The sequence below is a fragment of the Oncorhynchus gorbuscha genome, linkage group LG20, assembly GCF_021184085.1.
Source record: "Oncorhynchus gorbuscha isolate QuinsamMale2020 ecotype Even-year linkage group LG20, OgorEven_v1.0, whole genome shotgun sequence".
NCBI lineage: Eukaryota > Metazoa > Chordata > Actinopteri > Salmoniformes > Salmonidae > Oncorhynchus > Oncorhynchus gorbuscha.
In genome coordinates, this window is record NC_060192.1 from 9624787 (window position 1) to 9641517 (window position 16731).

A 16731-nucleotide genomic window follows, 5' to 3' on the forward strand; every position below is an offset into this window, starting at 1 on the left:
TGTAGTCAGCATGACAATTGCACGCTCCCTCAAAACTTGAGATATCTGTGGCATTGTGTTGTGTGAGAAAACTGCACCTTTTAGAGTGGCCTTTTATTGTCACCAGCACAAGGTGCACCTGTGTAATGAGTATGCTTTTTAGTCAGCTCCTTGAAAATAATGATTATTTTGGTAAAGGAAAAATGCTCACTAACATGGATGTAAACAAATTTGTGCACAAAATTTCAGAGAAATAAGCTTTTTGTGCATATGGAAAATGTATGGGATCTTTTATTTCAGCTCATGAAACCAACACTTTACATGTTGCGTTTATATTTTTGTTCAGTACACATTTTAGTCATTTAACAGACACTCTTATCCAGAGAGACTTACAGGAGCAATTCGGGTTCAGTTCTTTCCTCAAGGGCACATCAACAGATTTTGCACGTAGTCGGCTCGGGTATTCAAACCAGCGACCTTTCGGTTACTGATCCAACACTCTTAACCGCTAGGCTACCTGCCACCCACAAAGCATCGTTGGCCAATGTATTTCTGCATGTTGATGATTTTTTAAATTATTTTTTTATTTTTATTAACTAGGCAAGTCAGTTTAACTAGGCAAGTCAGTTTACAATGACAGCCAAACCCAGACGACGCTGGGCCAATTGTGCGCCGCCCTATGGGACTCCCAATCACGGCCGGTTGTGATGCAGCCTGGAATCTAACCAGGGTCTGTAGTGCCTTAGACCGCTGCGCCACTCAGAAGCCCAAATTTAAATTGGCTAGTTAGCTAGCTCAATTTATTTTTGTGATTGTGATGTACCTTTCTATGTCATTCTGCCTCTAGCTGCTGCTTGCATCAGCCAACCAGAATTAATTTAAATCAAGTGTTATCAAATGTTATGCTTCTGTAGCAGTTGATATTTAAGCTAGATAGCCAGCTACACATACTAGACCGGTGACCGCATCTATCAAGCCATGCATGTTTGTACACCTGGTGTGTACGATCTCCATACTGGGCAGACTGGGAAAAGGCATTACCAGAAGCATCCATACAAGGCAGATCAACAGGCACAACCAACAGATGGGGTGGGGAACTTGACTGCAACTTGCATGCAATGGGTTCTGAACAACAATGACAAAAAATATATACAAATAAATTACACTGGGGTGGGGGGGTTATACCACCACCCAAAAGGGCACTCTGGAGACTGCAAGGGCAAAGAGGTATTTCCTCCGCACTGGTAGACACGGGCACAATCAACGGACTGGTTCGGGGGTGGCGCACTTGACGACGACTCGCTAGTCGAGTGACAATAAAAGGGCAGTGGGTTCTGAACAACAATGACCAAACATTTATAAAAATGTAAATATATTTAGGGGGGGGAATTGTCATGATGAAACAGGTAAGGACCTTCCCCAAACTGTTGCCACAAAGTTGGAAGCCCAGAATCATCTAGAATGTCATTGTATGCTGCCGCGTGAAGATTTCCCTTCACTGGAACTAAGGGGCCTTGCCCTAACCATGAAATACAGCCCCAGACCATTATTTCTTCTCCACCAAACTACAGTTAGAATGATGGAAACCCATTTCATGAAGCTCCCGACTTACATTTCTCGTGCTGAATTTGCTTCAGACGCGCTTCAGCACCCGGCTGTCCTGTTCTGCGAGCTTGTATGGTCTACCACTTCGCGGCTGAGCCATTGGTGCTCCAAGATTTTTCCACTTCACAATAACAGCACTTTGACCGCAGCAGCTTCAGTTGACTGGGGCAGCTCTATCAGGGTAGACATTTGAGGAACTGATTAGTTGGAAAGGTGACATCTTATTGTGGCACGTTGAAAGTCACTGAGCTCTTCAGTAAGGCCATTCTGACAGGAGTGTATCAAGCACTTGAATCAAGACGGTGGATGGTGGTTGGAAGAGCGCACTTGTTTGAAATGGAAAAGCGTCACTGTAGCTTGTGATAAAGAAGAACATCAAGACGATGCAGCTGCTTTATATATAATTGGGATGCACTGTTGAGCGCTACATCCCGAGGGGTTCGTGCTGATTGTACGGAGATTGTGACAGCCGGTTAAATGGAGACTGCAAGGGCAGTCCCTTGAGAAGGCAAGAACAAGATGAATATCAGGAGAATTGTAGTATTATCATAAGGAAATGTACACTTGGAATACGGAGGAGGAATAGAGGGAAAAAGAGAGGCAGGTGAGGTCTAAGAGAGAAAGGGAAGAAGAGGGTGAGCTTGAGTCGGTTAAAAATGGCCGCAAAAAGGGAGACAGGAGGAGAAATGGAAATGAATAAGGTCTAAGTATCGGAGGTGGTAGATGTGGTGAAGTTCTCAGAGCCCGAGGCTTGCACCGAGGGTCAGAATAAATATGAGCATGTGACAGTAGGAGTGAAGTTTTTGGAAAAAGCTTCCCCTTGCCTTTTGGCTGATCCATTTTTGGCTTCAGGGTCGGTGAAAACAGAGTTGGGTGCCGTGGAATCGGTGAGGGTAACCAGAGGTGGTCTTGTGATAATTCTTTGTGTTTCTGCTGGTCAGGGGGAGAAGGCGCTCCACGTTAAATGAATGGGGGAAAGAAATGGGAACGGTTTTGCTCTCAAGAAAAGGGCACGATTGAAAGGAGTGATTACTGGGATAGCAGTAAATGTAAAAGTTGACCAGCTGAAGGGGAAAATTCCCGGTGTTTGTGATGCTCGTACTTTGGTGCGACTTAGACAGGGTGGCATGAGTGGTGAAAAAGAAGAGTCATTGTCTGTTCTTTTGAGCTTTGATGTTGAGTCTTTGCCCGACAAAGTGATGTTAGGATATATAAGTTATCCTGTATGAGCTTTTGTGCCAAATACATTATGTTGTTACAGGTGTAAAGCTTATGGGCATGTGACATCACTGTGTAGGAGGGAGGTTCCTAGGTGTGAGAAGTCTACAGAAGGGCATAAGACAAAGGAATGTGTAACATTGGGCAAAGTAGTGATATGTGTTAATTATAGAGGTGCCCATGGAGCTGGGGATCAGAAATGTCCATGCGAGAGAGGCAGGTTGAGGTTTCCAGAGTTAGAGTAGTGCAGAAGTTGTCATATGCTGAGGCAGTGAAGAAAGGAGAGGAAGATGGGGCACTGGGGAGGGATCCTGAGAGGAGTGGTGTGAGTAGTAGATACAGTGCCTTGTAAAAGTATTCAGAACCCCTTGGCGTTTTTCCTATTTTGTTGCATTACAACCTGTAATTTATAAATTGTTTTTATTTGGATTTCATGTAATAGACATACACAAAACAGTCTAAATTGGTGAAGTGAAATTTTAAAAAATTACTGGTGGTGCGTGCATATATATTCACACCCTTTGCTATGAAATCCCTTAATAAGATCTGGTGCAACCAATTACCTTCAGAAGTCACATAATTAGTTTTAAAAAGTCCACCTGTGTGCAATCTAAGTGTCACATGATCTGTCACATGATCTCAGTATATATACACCTATTCTAAAAGGCTCTGTAGTCTGAAACACCACTAAGCAAGCGGCACCACTAAGCAAGCGGCACCACTAAGCAAGCGGCACCACTAAGCAAGCGGCACCACTAAGCAAGCGGCACCACTAAGACCAATGAGCTCTCCAAACAGGTCAGGGACAAAGTCATGGAGAAGTACAGATCAGGGTTGGGTTATAAAAAAAAGAATCAGAAACTTTGAACATCCCACGGAGCACCATTAAATCCTGTCACGCCCTGATCTGTTTCACCTGTTCCTGTGATTGTCTCCATCCCCTCCTGGTGTTGCTTATTCTCCCCAGTGTATTTATCCCTGTGTTTCCTGTCCAGCTGTGCCAGTTCGTCTTGTATGTTCGTCAAGTCAACCAGCGTGTTTTTCCCGTACTCCTTTTGCAAGTTTTTTTTGATAGTCTTTCCGGTTTTGACTCCTGCCTGACTCTGGACTTCTTTCCCACCCGCCTGGTCATCCTGCCTGCCCAGGTCTTTATTCTGCCTGCCCAGGTCTTTATTCTGCCTGCCCAGGTCTTTATTCTGCCTGCCCAGGTCTTTATTCTGCCTGCCCAGGTCTTTATTCTTCCTGCCCTTTGGTACCTTTTGGACTCTTTTGCCTGTCCATGACCATTCTCTTGCCTTACCCTATTGGATTAATAAATATTGTAAGAGTCCCAAACATCTGCCTCACGTGTCTGCATCTGGGTTTTGCCTTGTGTCATGATAAAATCATTATTAAAAAATGTAAAGAACATGGCACCACAACAAACCTACCAAGGGAGAGCCGCCCACCAAAACTCACGGATCAGGCAAGGAGGGTATTAATCAGAGAGGCAACAAAGAGACCAAAGATAAACCTGAAGGAGCTGCAAAGCTCCACAGAGGAGATTAGAGTATCTGTCCAGGGGACCACTTTAAGCTGTACACTTCACAGAGCTGGCCTTTATGGAAGAGTGGCCAGACAAAAAGCCATTGCTTAAAGAAAAAAATAAGCAAACGTGTTTGGTGTTCACCAAAAGGCATGCGGAAGACTCCCCAAACATATGGGAGAAGGTACTCTGGTCTGATGAGACTAAAATGTAGCTTTTTGTCCATCAAAGAAAATGCTATGGCTGGCGCAAACCCAACACCTTTCATCACCCTGAGAAAACCATCCCCAGCGAAGCATGGTGGTGGCAGCATCATGCTGTGGGTATATTTTTCATCGTCAGGGACTGGGAAACTGGTCAGAATTGAAGGAATGATGGATGGTGCTAAATACAGGGCAATTCTTGAGGGAAACCTGTTTCAGTCTTACAGAGATTTGAGACTGGGATGGAGGTTCACCTTCCAGCACTATGCATACTGCTAAAGCAACACTCGAGCAACACTTGAATGGTTTAAGGCACATATGTCAGAGTCAAGGCCCGCGGGCCACATCCGGCCCGCGAGAAGGTTTTTTACGGCCCCTGGGATGATCTTGATTTATTATTAGAACCGGCCCGCAGACCGCAGCAAGCCGGCAGCCCGCAGATCTTTTACACGCACCAATACTACATTTCCCACAATGCAACGGTGACGCACCGAGCAGTAGGCTGCTTCATTTCAATATTTATTGGCACAGCAGTTGTCAGCATCACAGTAAAATTAACTTTCAGATACCCATCAAAAATGGCAAAACGGAAGGTGGACACTGAGAACCGGGGTTTCAAACAAGGTGGGAGTCGGAGTATTTGTTCACGGAGGTAGCTGGAAAACCTGTGTGTCTTCTGTGTGGAGAAAGTGTGGCGGTACTGAAAGAGTATAATCTGAGACGACATTATGAAACGAAACACGCGGACAAAAACAAGAATATGGACATGGAACAAAGGCTACAAAAGGCAGAGGAATTAAAACGAGGCCTCAAATCTCGACAGGCTCTGTTCAAAAAAGCCAAATCACAAGGCCAGGCTGCTGTCAAGGCCAGTTTTATTTTGGCAGAAGAGATCGCTAAATCAGCCCGGCCATTTACGGAGGGGGATTTCATCAAAAACTGCATGATTAAAGTTTGTGACGAAGTTTGCCCAGAAAAAGGCAACTCTTTTTAAATGTGAGTCTGAGCAGAAACACCATTGCCGAGAGAGTAGACCAGTTGTCCATCAATCTAAAAGAGCAGCTTGTGAAAAAGGGAAAAGATTTCATTGCATATTCCTTGGCTGTGGATGAGAGCACCGACATTTCTGACATTGCCCAGTTGTCAATTTTCATCCGCGGAGTGGACTCCAGCCTAAGCGTGACAGAGGAGTTTTTGGCTTTATGTCCTATGCATGGCACAACTACGGGGCATGATTTGTATGAAGAGGTGTCAAGATGTGTAAATGAGATGGAGCTGCCTTGGGAAAAACTCGTGGGTTTGACAACCGACGGAGCACCTGCGATGTGTGGACACAGGAGCGGACTGGTGGCGAAGATACGGGAAAAGATGCAAGAGGAAAACGCGACAGGTGAGCTGACAGCTTATCATTGTATCATACACCAGGAAGCGTTGTGCGGTAAAGCCTTGAAAATGGAGCATGTAATGAGCATCATCACACGCACAGTTAACTTTATCAGAGCCAAAGGTTTGAATCACCGCCAGTTCAAGGCATTTCTGACGGAGTTAGAAACGGAGCATGGTGATTTGCCTTATCACACAGAGGTGCGATGGCTAAGCCAGGGAAAGGTGCTTCAAAGATGTTTCGAGCTTCGTGAGGAGATTTGTCTGTTCTTGGACAGCAAAGGGAAAGACACAACACAACTCCGAGACGAAATGTTTCTGTGTGAAATGGCTTTTCTGTGTGACATTACGAGTCATCTGAATGCAATGAACTTGCAGCTGCAGGGTCGGGATCGTGTCATCTCTGATATGTACAGTACAGTGAAGGCATTTAAAACCAAACTGACTCTGTGGGAGACGCAGATGCGGAAAGAAAATTTGAGCCACTTTCCCAGCTGCCAGACCATGAAAGAGAAGCTCTCTACCAGTGCGTTCCCGAGCGCACAGTTGGCTGATAAAATAGGTATGCTTGCCGCTGACTTTCGACGCCGATTTGCTGACTTTGAAGCACAAAAAAGCAGGTTGGAACTGCTCGGTAACCCATTTGCTGTTGACGTGGAAAGCTCACCACCAAACCTCCAAATGGAGTTGATTGACCTCCAATGCAATGATGCACTGAGGGCAAAATATGCGGCAGTGGGTGCTGCGGAGTTCGCCCGTTTCCTCCCCGACACAATGCCCCAGCTGCGCATCCAGGCTGGTCAAACGTTGTCTATGTTTGGCAGCACATACCTGTGTGAACAACTGTTTTCTTTGATGAACTTGAACAAAACATCACACAGAAGTCGACTTACTGCTGAACACCTCCACTCAATTCTGAGGATTTCCTCAGCTCAGAGCCTTACCCCGAACATTGATGAACTTGTGGAAAAGATGGGACACCACCAAGTATCACCCTCAACCTCAAACAAGTGAACATTACTGTGCAATCACATATTTAGAGTTTTTACTCAGTTCAAGTTTAAAAGTTAAAGTTTAATATTTGTTTTCACTGCATGTTACTTCTCCTTAAACAAAGTGTTGTTTTTGATTAATAGATTTTTGCACTTTATTTTATTGTATTTCAATCCAATTATATTTTAAAAATATTTCAGTTGAGTGGATGATAGAAAATTGCTATTATTGTTTTTTTCTTTGAAGTAAATTTAGCCCACTTTTGCTAAAATAGAAAATATAGGCTACTGATGGTGCCTTGAATACCGGTTTCTTTCATTTAATGTTCATGTTATGGGGATTTTTATATAAAGGAAATTTGTCTTTTGTGTCTGTTGAAAATTAAAGATTACTGACAGAGCCATAAGAAAATATTGCTTTATTTATCTGATCATATTGGAATATATTTGTTAGGTTTTCAGTAGGTTCAATTAGGTTCACTAGACTATATGCGTCATTTAAAAAATTTTCAATGAACATTCGAACAGTCCGGCCCTCGGCTTGTAGCTAAATTTTTTATTTGGCCCTCCGTCCATTTGACTTTGACACCCCTGGTTTAAGGGAAGCATTTAAAGGGGAAGCATTTAAATGTCTTGGAATGGCCTAGTCAAAGCCTAGACCTCAATCCAATTGAGAATCTGTGGTATGACTTAAAGATTGTTGTACACCAGCAGAACCCATCCAACTTGAAGGAGCTGGAGCAGTTTTGATTTGAAGAATGGGCAAAAATCCCAGTGGCTAGATGTGCCAAGCTTAGAGAGACAAACCCCAAGAGACTTTGAGCTGTAATTGCTGCAAAGGGTGTTGTGTAAATCAAATTATACAATCAAAAATCCATTTTAATTCCAGGTTGTAAGGCAACAAAATAGGAAAAATGCCAAGGGGGCGAATACTTTCATATGCCACTGTAGGCCAACAAGTGATATGTTTCAGTTAGATAGGATTTATAGCAATGGTTATCAACTATACTGCAGGGATGGAACATAAGTTGCAGAAAATTGTGGTTGTGGTTGCAGCCACAGAGAGGTATTTGGGTGTGCGAGACTTGACATCAGAATAGCTAAACGGTGTGTTAAGGGGTGGTGTCCCAACCTTTCAGGTTGTTGGCCTGAGGTAGGACTAAATAGATTCAAATAGTAGAGTAGGGTGGTGTTGTTTTTATTTTTGGAGTGTAGTAGTAGTAGTGTTAGATGGTAGGGGGTTTTTTCTTCTTCCAAGCTAAGAATAAGGGAGTACTGCCAATGTTTCTCTATGGAGATGCAATGTCTGTGTGCTCAATTTTATACACCTGTCAGAAACAGGTGTGACTGAAATAGCCAAATCCACTAATTTAAGGGGTATCCACATACTTTTGGTAATGTAGTGTCCGTATAGCGCCTCCCACATTACCCCATTATAGTTGACATGTAAAATGGTTAAGGTAAGTTTACGGTATGGACGTCACAAGGAGGCCAGATAGCACTTAACATTTCGTCTTTGAGGACATATTTCCATTTTAGTGGTCACTCGACTATCTTGTCAATATAAAATAACATCTTTGTTATACCATTTTGGTTGGAAGCAAATTGTGTATGGAACACTGCCTCCTGCAGGTTGTATGACGTTTTACCTTTCTGTTCAGCATGTGCGAAATTCATTTCTTTGACTTGATATAAACACTACCAGACATCGGACAGCGAATAAGAATGGAAATGAGATGGAAAGAGATTGATTATTTAACTCCATGACAGTCCATTGGTCAGAATAAATATTCGTTTTACCTAGACATTTGGAAATCCAATGTAAAAAAAAATAGTAAACACGGTGACAGGGCGCAGACATTTTGGAATGTACCAACTAAATCGTGTAAAAGTGGAGAATAAAACGTATATATTTATATTTCTCCATTGTTACATAAGCTATTAATTGCATGTTAAACAATAACTATATTTAGTCAATGTATAATAGTTTGCTGTGCTTCTAAAAAAACCCGGCGCAGCGTAAGCAGATTTCTTTCTTCACCCTTGGTTGTCGCAGTAATAGTACAGTCAGGGGGCAACATGGCGCTTGGAAGAATGAGCGTCTGCTTCCGAGTACTGCTTCATGATATTCCCTCAAAGGGATTATGTCGTGGCCTCATACAATCGGACTGTATGACATGCAGGGTAGGAGGTATATGAATAACGTATTTTATGTATAAGATGTCATGGCGCTGTTTCTGTGCCGCTAGCGCTTGCTTGTCGACCACCACGGAATCTGTCTCGACTCAATGTCAATATTGTTGTGACGGCGGCTGAGCTGTCTCTCCTGTCCTGTTATCATATTTATCTATCTTGGAACTACTTCAACTTTCCATACGAATGTGTAATGCATGCAGCCAATTATCACAAGTGTTGAACTTGATACGTGGGAAAGTACAGTACAGTACCCGGTCCTGTCCAGATGGCCTACAGCTTTTGTCAAATTGACAACAAAAGTTTTTTTGTTGAATTTGAGCTAAAGCCCTTTCTTAACCTTAACCTAATTCATATCCATGTATATGCTGACTACTCCTGTTGCTTCATTCATTTCAGCAAAAAGGCATCTGCTGTCAGAGGATGTTGTCAAGCTACAAGAATTTCAGCAGCGGAAACTGGCAGTGGCTCATCAAGTGTCCGGATCAAAAAGTAGGCTACTGATTCTGATATGACCTTACTGTTTGGATCTAATACTACCGTACCACAACTACTACTTTTGAAGTTGACAGACCCATGTTATATTTTCCAGGTCATTATATTGAGGTATTTAATCAGAAGCTGATGAAGAAACAGCTAGTATTGAAGGATGAGTTAAAGCTGCTTCTACACCTTTGCCAATCTGCAGAGGACATGGTCACAGCCAGAGGTGCCATCTACAGGTATGGATCACAGTGAGATACTAGTTTCTTGCTAATGCATTGTGGCCACTGGCCTGATGATATAGTATTTCATACTTCACATATTCAGTGGTGTCAAACTCTATCCTGAGTATGCTCACAATTAGCTGTCAAAACAGACCAGAAGATGAAGTCTCCTCAACTGTGTTAGGAACAGATAAAGCATAAGTTTGAAATAGTTTAATGCAATCTTGTAGTTTGACTAATGCTGGTAGTCTGGGGCTCCTTAGAGGCGCAGCGGTCTAAGGCATTGCATCTCAGTGCTAGAGACGTCACTACAGACCCTGGTTCGATTCCAGGCTGTATCACAAACAGCCATGATTGGGAGTCCCATAGGGTGGCGACACAACCCCCACCTCTTTAAGGAATACCTAGGATAGGATAAGTAATCCCTCTCACCCCCCCCCCCCCTTAAAATTTAGATGCACTATTGTAAAGTGACTGTTCCACTGGATGTCATAAGGTGAATGCACCAATTTGTAAGTCGCTCTGGATAAGAGCGTCTGCTAAATGACTTAAATGTAAATGTAAATGTTAGGGTTTGGCCGGTGCAGCTGTCACTGTAAATAAGAATTTGTTCTCAACTGGCTTGCCTAATAGTTAAATAAAACAAAATTCAGTTGAAATTCGTCATGGTTCTGTGTTTGTATATGTATTGTGTGTTCTGCTGTCCAGGTACCATGAGGAGAACAGAAACGTAGCATTTGGAGAGTTTAAGTTTGGTCCTCTCTTCATGAGGCTGTGCTATGAACTGGGGCTGGAGGAGATGGCTGCTGCCACACTGACAGACAAGGTAAACAATCTATTAATACGCAGTACTTAGACTATAATAATTAATCATCTCTGAATGAACTAAGAATAACAAGTGCTATAGAGATCATATGATGTAATTATTTTAGTGCGGTCCCATAGAGTAGGGCATTGATTAAAGTTTACACATACTGTATTTGGTCAAGTTGTAAATCTTCTTTCTCTAACAGGATTTGAGAGGATTCTTCTCGGACTCAACCTCCTTCAATATTGCCATAGACATGCTGTTTATGAAAGGATTATATGAGAGTAAGTGACATCCTTTTAATAATAAAAGCCAGCAGGCATTCAACAAGAAAGGGTATATTTATAGATGACTGATCTCTGTCATCACTAAACCCTGCCCATACTACTAGGTGGTCTGGATGTACTGCGAGACATGAAGAACCAAGGTGTGCCATTCAACAAGGACACGTTCACATTAGCAACTGGTACTTGCTATAAACTGGTGAGGATTTGTCCACCTTGCAGACATTGTATTGTTCCACCCTGTAGACCTTTTCAACTGTCAAAACAATAACACGTTCTATATGCACGCACAACCAAGAGGTTCCAGAGCAAACATCCAGTGCTAGCTAGCTAATTAGTTGGCCAGCTAGCACAAAATAACAAGTTCATATTTCTTGATTCAACCAAAAAGAACAGAACACACGTGTCATATACACAAATTGACTTGCTTACCGGAGAGACACTAAACAAAATCCTCAGACAGCGTTTATTTCCATTTCATTCTCTTTTTGCTTTGGTGGTGTTAGCTAGCTGCAAATTGGCTAGCACGGCAAATAACCACATAGCTAGCGTGATCAGCGTACCTTGTTAGCCAACTAGATAGATTCATTTCTCTCACGACAGCCAACAATTTAACAAAACTAAATGTAGCTAGCATACGAGTCCAAAGTAAACAGGTTTCGTAATGCTTTAGTTGTTAGGAGTGTACTGATAATAAGTAGGACACGTGGCATCCTGTCAACTTTGATGGAAAAAAAACAATGCATATTCATGGCATGAAGCTAGTAACATAGCATCTCGCTCAACTGAATACAGGCGGTTGACATCAACAACCCTCATTGAATATTCCAAAAGGGATTACAATAGTGACATGTATCTTATCAGTATATGCGTAACATTTGTCAATAGACAGGTGATGTAATGCCCTGTTTCCTGTTTACCAGAACACTCCAGAGTCCTATAGAATCTGTACTGCCCTGATGGAGGAGGGACAGACCAAAGGACACATGATACCCAGGCACGCCTACTGCTTCACTGTGGCGCTAGCACTTAGACAGGTTGGTCATCCATCCTCTCTCGCACTCTCGCTTTCTCTCTCATATACAAATGTGATTCAATATATTTTATTTTCCTTCCAGAATGATGTTGAAAAAGCACAATCCATGTTTGGTCAGATTATGAGCACTGACAGCAGAATATGCCAAAATCTCAAAGTGAGTTCTAATATTCAGTCTTCACTATATCTTTGTAATGTGTCTAGCTCCCACCCTGGGAGCAGCCTATTTGATGTAGTTTTGTGGTGGTGTTCCAGGTTCTGATACTGGCTATGGCAGGAGCTGTAAAAGAATCCCTCTTCATCCTGACCCTAGCTTTGGGTTCTAGCACCACTGTCTTTATCAAGAAGCCTGAATTTGCACAGGAAGTGGTGAGAAAAACACCCTACAAATGGATGTTTGCAATGTCTGATGCATAACCTATACATTATTATCTCCTATACGTTATTATCCAGTCACAAATATAATTCATCAATACGTGTGTGACTTATTTCTTAGGTGGACCTGGTGCGTTTGCGGAGTGAGGACAGTCCTTTGATGGCGGGTGTGGAGGAGGCAGTGTCCCGTCTCCAAAATGCTGGTCAGGTGACACAACGGAGCCTGGACGAAATGTTGTGTCACACCCCCACGGGGAAGAGGAGGATGCCCATAGGAATGATGGAGGAGAGATTGATCAGCCGGAGGACTCTGAGGCCCCTGCAGTCCACTCTGCTCTCAGAGTGAGGAGGAGGACTAGGTGTATCTCCCAGCATGTTTGAGGGGATCGGTTCGTGGTGCAGAATCGCCAATCTTGACCCCATAATGAGTAGTTATTTGGGATGCAAGGTGATTTGTAGATCAGTGATTCTGTGCAGTTCGACTGCAATGTAGTCATCCTAAACTTTAGCTGTCCCAGTCATGGCCATCTCACACCACTCAAAAGGGACTGAACAGAGATGGTCTCTGAGCTTTGCTCTCTCTCTCTCTCTCTCTCCACCTGGACCTTAGTTATACTGTACCAATCAGTGAAATCAACCTTTCCTCTCAACCAGAGACCCCTCGGTATCCTTCCTTCTTGGTATTTTTGGTCTATCCTAAAATATGCTTTAGGATGGAACCGATATACTTGTAAGTTCAATGGCTTGGGAGATCCTTTAGAGCCTTTCAGAAAGAATAAACTCCTGGCTGTGGAAAGGCTCCCTTGAATTCAAGGGATGCTCACCTCACATCAATGCAACACTATAACATCAGACATTGACAGCAATGTGTGGAAAGAAGAATGTGTAAGGGTATGTGAGACACACCTGTAATTGTTTGATCAAAATGTATTAAATATTGAATGCTATAAAAACAGTATTTTTCTTAGTTTTGATAGCAATAATGTTTCCTCTACTTTGCTTTGATTCCTGTCACCAGTTCCTCCTTACATTAGGTAGATGCATTTTATTTTTAACATTTTATTTTATTTAACCAGGTAGGCCAGTTGAGAACAAGTTCTCATTTACAACTGCGACCTGGCCAAGATGAAGTAAAGCAAACAAGTGCGACACAAACAACACAGAGTTACATATGGGATAAACGAACGTACAGTCAATAACACAATAGAAAATCAATAACACAAATGCATCATAGATATACCTGAGTAAATCACAACACTCATTATGTATCCCTAAACATTAGCATTACATGCAGTGGTGGAAAACGTACACAACTGTCATACTTGAGTAAAAGTAAAGATACCTTAATAGAAAATTACTCAAGTGAAAGTCACCCAGTAAAATACTACTTGAGTAAAAGTATTTGGTTTTCGATATACTTAAGTATCAAAAGTAAATGTAATTGCTCAAATATACTTAAGTATCAAAAGTAGAAGTATAAATACTTTTCAAATTCCTTATGTGAAGCAAAGCAGATGGCCACATGTTCAAGTTTTGTTTTAATTTACACATAGCCAGGGGCACACTCCAACACTCAAGACATCACAAACAAAGCATGTGTTTAGTGAGTTAGCCAGATCCGAGGCATCAGTAATGACCAGGGATGTTCTCTTGTTAAGTATGTCAATTAGACCATTTTCATGTCCTGCTATGCATTCAAAATGTAATGAGTACTTTTGGTTGTCAGGTGAGCTGTATGGAGTACAAAATACATTATTTTATTTTGGAATGTCGTGAAGTATATATAAAAGTTGTCAAAAATATAAATAGTGAAGTACAGATAGCCCCGGAAAACTACTTAAGTAGTACTTTAAAGTATTTTTACATAAGTATTTTACACCACTGATCACATGATTGTATCTTGAATGCACCCACCCATTTAATATTGGCGCTGTAGAGTGCAGCATCTGTAGGACCAGCAAAGATTGTTATAACTAAACCAAGATAAACCACAGCGTGTCGTTTCTGATGAAAACAAATGAGTCATAGTGGGCAGAACAAGCACGAGCTAGTGAGATCCTATTTGGGATCCTATGCGTTCCAGCATATTTCAGTTAGGTAACGCCTACTCTGCCAAGTGTGCATTTGCAATACCGCAATTCGCGTTTGCACTCCTAAACAACGCTTCTTTTTTTACTTTTGCAAAGGGTAAAGTCTACAAAACTTAGTCCACTCTGTTCGTATCATAATTGTAGTTTTAGGAACAGAAAACTTTATTGAGCCGTTTCATCGATGAGAAAATTAGCAGAATTTCGGACAAAATCCATTACGGTCCATCTTCTCCCACTGCTGGCCACTGAGGTTCCTCAAACTACCCGCCAAGCGGATGCTTCTCATTTATTCATCCAGTGAAATATCTGTCTCATTGCTCTATCTGTGGTACTAGCCTCTGCTGAGTCCAAAACAACTTGATGTTCCGGTTTTCAGGGGAAATGAGATGCCTGTGACGCACCATCGTCACTAGTTACCACGGCCACGAAGTCGTAAACACTGCATATTAATACAATGTATGATTTTAAGCTAACATTAACCCTAAGCTTAACCACACTGCTAACCTTATACCTAACCTTAAACTATGATTAAAAAGCTAAATGTTTGTTTTCATTGTTTTTTTCAATATAGCCAATTTGACTTTGTGGCTGTGCTATTTATTTGAAACTGAGACATAATAGTAACGCTGTGACGCAACTAACAAGGCGACAGTCTTATCTTACCACCTCTGAATGTACTATATTGGTTGAACAATGCAGGAAGGAGAGTGTCCCCCTAAAGTGTTTTTTCTTCTCATCAAAATCAGTATGAAAGACCGTACAGTATGGTTCTAGAAATTATGCGGCAGTATATAGGTAGTATAGACAAGATGCCGCCGACAGATATGGCAGCTCTGTTTCTAGCAAATTTGCAGTATTTTGCTTTTTTGTGTGTTATTTCTCACATTATCAGCCCAGAATGTTTTTTGTGTTATTACATACAGCCGGAAATTACTTTTGGATATCAGAGCATCGGTAACTCACCAGTGTTAAGACCAGGAATACGACTTTCCCGGATTGAATCCTTTGTTCATACCCCCCAGAACAATTGAGGCTGCTCGAAGACGCCGCCGTGGAGAAGAGGTATTCGGATTGGACTTCTAGTACAACTCAGGAGGCGTGCACAACATCCCATGCTTCAGAGTATATTACTTGCTAATGTTCAGTCTCTGGACAATAAAGTAGACGAGCTCAGGGCGAGGATCTCCTTCCAGAGAGACATCAGGGACTGTAACATACTCTATTTTACGGATTCATGGCTCTCTCCATACAGCAATCTGGGTTCTCAGTACATCGCTCAGAAAGGAATAAAGAACTCTTTGGGAAGAAGAAAGGCGGGGGTGTATGTTTCATGATTAACTATTCATTGTGGGATTGTAATTATGTACAGAAACTCAAGTCATTTTGTTCATCCGACCTAGAATACCTCACAATCAAAAGCTGACCGTATTACCTCCCTAGATATTTATCTTCGGTTTTATTCACAGCCGGGTATATTCCCCCTTAAACTGATACCACAACGGCCCTCAAGGAACTACACTGGACTTTGTGAAAACTGGAAACCACATATTCTGAGGCACTATTTATTGTAGCTGGGGATATTAATAATGCAAATTTGAGGAAAATGCTACTGAAGTTCTACTAACACATTGACTGTAGTACTTGCGATGCTAACACACTTGACCACTGCTACTCAAACTTCTGGGATGCCTACAAGGCCCTCCCCAGCCCTCACTTCGACAAATCAGATCATGACTGCATTTTGCTCATACCCTTCTTGTAGGCAGAAACTCAAACAGGAAGTACCCATGCTAAGGTCTGTTCAACGCTGGTCTGACCAATTGCTTCACAATTATAATTATTTATTTTTTAAATTTAAAATTTTACCCTATTTTCTCCCCAATTTCATGGTATCCAATTGTTTTAGTAGCTACTATCTTGTCTCATCGCTACAACTCCCGTACGGACTCGGGAGAGACAAAGGTTGAAAGTCATGCATCCTCCGATACACAACCCAACCAAGCCGCACTGCTTCTTAACACAGCGCGCATCCAACCCGGAAGCCAGCCACACCAATGTGTCGGAGGAAACACTGTGCACATGGCAACCTTGGTTAGCGCGCACTGCGCCCGGCCCGCCACAGGAGTCGCTGGTGCGCGATGAGACAAGGACATCCCTACCAGCCTAACCCGGACGACCCTAGGCCAATTGTGCGTCGCCCAACGGACCTCCCGGTCGCGGCTGGTTACGACAGAGCCTGGGTGCGAACCCAGAGTCTCTGATGGCACAGCTGGCACTGCAGTAACCACTGCGCCACCCGGGAGGCTACTTCACAATTGTTTTGATCATGTGGA

At 42.5% G+C, this 16731-nt stretch overlaps 1 protein-coding gene across 2 annotated transcripts; it reads left to right on the plus strand.

The window, feature by feature from the left end:
- Positions 1 to 8942: 8942 nt before the first annotated feature.
- On the plus strand, positions 8943 to 13261 carry ptcd2 (pentatricopeptide repeat domain 2). 2 transcript variants are annotated; one of them, XM_046317566.1, is made up of 10 exons: positions 8943 to 9096; positions 9498 to 9590; positions 9691 to 9820; positions 10514 to 10631; positions 10819 to 10897; positions 11005 to 11096; positions 11821 to 11934; positions 12016 to 12090; positions 12189 to 12302; positions 12430 to 13261. In XM_046317566.1, the coding sequence occupies exons 1-10, from the start codon at positions 8985 to 8987 to the stop codon at positions 12652 to 12654; spliced, it is 1152 nt and encodes a 383-aa protein (XP_046173522.1). In that variant the 5' UTR covers positions 8943 to 8984; the 3' UTR covers positions 12655 to 13261. The 2 variants fall into 2 exon arrangements, with proteins under 2 accessions (XP_046173522.1, XP_046173523.1); XM_046317567.1 differs by having other exon boundaries at positions 8966 to 9089.
- The last annotated feature ends 3470 nt before the right edge of the window (positions 13262 to 16731 follow it).

What these genes read in the sequence shown, in the direction of transcription:
- ptcd2 (XM_046317566.1), top strand. Translation starts at nt 8,985, where the DNA reads ATGGCGCTTGGAAGAATGAGCGTCTGCTTCCGAGTACTGCTTCATGAT. An exon ending in GCCAGAGGTGCCATCTACAG is followed by an intron (nt 9,821 to 10,513) that starts GTATGGATCACA and finishes TCTGCTGTCCAG; the next exon opens with GTACCATGAGGAGAACAGAA. An exon ending in CTGCCACACTGACAGACAAG is followed by an intron (nt 10,632 to 10,818) that starts GTAAACAATCTA and finishes TTTCTCTAACAG; the next exon opens with GATTTGAGAGGATTCTTCTC.